The sequence below is a fragment of the Fomitopsis serialis genome (assembly GCF_022376445.1).
Source record: "Fomitopsis serialis strain Sig1Antser10 chromosome Unknown B0H18scaffold_119, whole genome shotgun sequence".
NCBI lineage: Eukaryota > Fungi > Basidiomycota > Agaricomycetes > Polyporales > Fomitopsidaceae > Fomitopsis > Fomitopsis serialis.
Window position 1 is genome coordinate 114,098 of NW_025955079.1, and position 2,069 is coordinate 116,166.

General features: G+C 59.8%; 1 protein-coding gene across 1 annotated transcript; it reads left to right on the forward strand.

Annotated features, from left to right (window-relative positions):
* Window positions 1-315: 315 nt before the first annotated feature.
* Window positions 316-1,371, forward strand: B0H18DRAFT_1124291 (uncharacterized protein; the record flags this gene model as incomplete). Its single annotated transcript, XM_048034834.1, has 1 exon — window positions 316-1,371. The coding sequence occupies one exon, from the start codon at window positions 316-318 to the stop codon at window positions 1,369-1,371; it is 1,056 nt and encodes a 351-aa protein (XP_047887682.1).
* Between the last annotated feature and the right edge of the window lie 698 nt (window positions 1,372-2,069).

The window sequence follows — 2,069 nt, forward strand, 5'->3', positions numbered from 1 at the left end:
GCACCCGAGAAGGAAATTGGGTCGCCAAGACAGTATGCCAACAGAACGTTAGACGAACAGGACGGCGGGCAAACAAGACGACGCGAGGGCAGGACGGTGGCACACGAGCAAGGCGGATGCATTCCCAGTGAGCCGACGCCTTGATTGAGCCAGCCGACGCTTCGAACTCACAAACAAGCCCGGCTGGTCGATTCACACTATCAATTGGGATCACGAATCCCGATTACATTGCACCCAGGTAAGTACATTATGTCTACGTCGGCTGCACCATCCTCATCGTACAAGCCGACGCGTCGGCCGGCGTAGGCTACTCCCATGACATTCCGCGAGACGGCACGTCGGCTACAGGATAGGCTTCGGGTGAAAAGGGCTGCATGGTGTGCGTGCCGGGCGGACGAGCACCTTTTCTTATGGAAGGGTGTACGCTCTCCGCCACCGTCGACGATAGCGGACCCTACTATCAAGCATCTGCAGGACTTGTCGGTTCGTGAGTCACTTCGCGACACGAAAGGATATGGTTCCGCCCTCCGCAAGTTTCACATCTTCTGCGATATTTTCTCAGTTGCGGAGGAAGACCGCCTGCCTGCGTCATTTGCAGTGCTCAACTCATTCGCATTATGGGCCCTAGCCGACCCTCAGCCGGGTGATGTCGGCCTGATTGGAGGCCCCGCGTTCGAGCCAGTAAGTCGGGATGTTGTCAGGAAGTACCTGGCTGGTGTGCGTGCCTGGCATTTGATTCAAGGCTGGCCAGCACCACTGTCCTCGGACGACCATGCGAGGATCGATTTCCACCTCCGCGGTCTTGAACGGCACGTCGGTGCACGCAGGAAAGCCCCACGCCCGCCTGTCACGGTGCCGATGCTTGGCGCCTTACGGGCGGCACTCGACCTGTCAAGTTCGTTCGACGCCTGTGTGTGGGCGGCCGCGACCTGCGCTTTCTGGGGGCTCATGCGCTTAGGAGAAGTCACCGTACCAAGCCGTGCTTCGTTCCGCGCAAACAAGCATCTCACACGCAAGGACGGACTGATCTCGCAGGACGTCAATGGCAAGGTCTATGCACAGCTCGACCTGCCCTCAGCGAAGACAGCACGCGAGGGCGAAACCCAAGCTGTCTACCTCGTTAAGCAGGGCGAGACAGTATGTCCCATCACCGCATTGCAGAATCTAATTGCAGTGGTGCCTGCAGGCCCCGATGACCCTTTGTTTTCGTGGCGAGACAGCACGGGCGCTGTACGGCCCCTAACTCGGGCAGCCGTCCTTCGGCGTGTCAACAGCATCTTCACCGCCCAAGGCTGGGGCACCTCGTTCGGGCACTCGTTTCGCATCGGCGGTGCCATGTTCTTTCTCGCGCAAGGTGTCAGCCCGAGATAGTGCGCATACAGGGCCGCTGGAAATCTGTGGCATATCAGCTCTATGTGCGCGCCTTCGAGCAGGTTGCCTCGCAGCACCTTGCTCTCCGCTCGAGTGCTCATGGTCTGTAGAGTGTCGGCTCTTTTGGGTTGGGCTGGCGGCGAGTTCGCCGCGGGTCGCCTCGCTCTTGGTTGGGTAAGCGGCTCTCTCTCCGCGTCCGTTCCCGGCTAACGCTGTGGTGATTGCGAGTCCCCGGTGCGTGGACGACGCGGAAGGGAATTCTTGGTATCAGTGAAAACGATGGGCGGGGGTCGTTGGTACCAGTTGACGGTTGGCGGAGGAAGCGAGCGAGGTCCGTGGTACCTCGCGGAGGGAAAAGGGGAATGGGGAGGTGTGCCGCACGCTTCGTCCGCGCTGTCCTTTAGTGAAGACTGCCTTTCCTGAGCCTGGTATACTCGATAGCCTTCCCTCCGACGTTCCTAACCTGAGTTCTCCTCGATCCTGAGCCTGAGCCTAACTTATGCGACCTTCCTTAGCCTGAGCGCGAGCCTGAGACGAGACCTGAAGCCTGAGATTGCCCGGCGCAACCTAGATACTGAGTCCTGAGAGGTAGTGGTAGGTGACTAACTCCTCCCTCCCTCTCCCCCCTAAGTCTCCTCCCGCCGCCGTTTTCCCACGTCCTACCCTCGCTGGCACCCGTTCCTCTCCTCTCCCGTTCC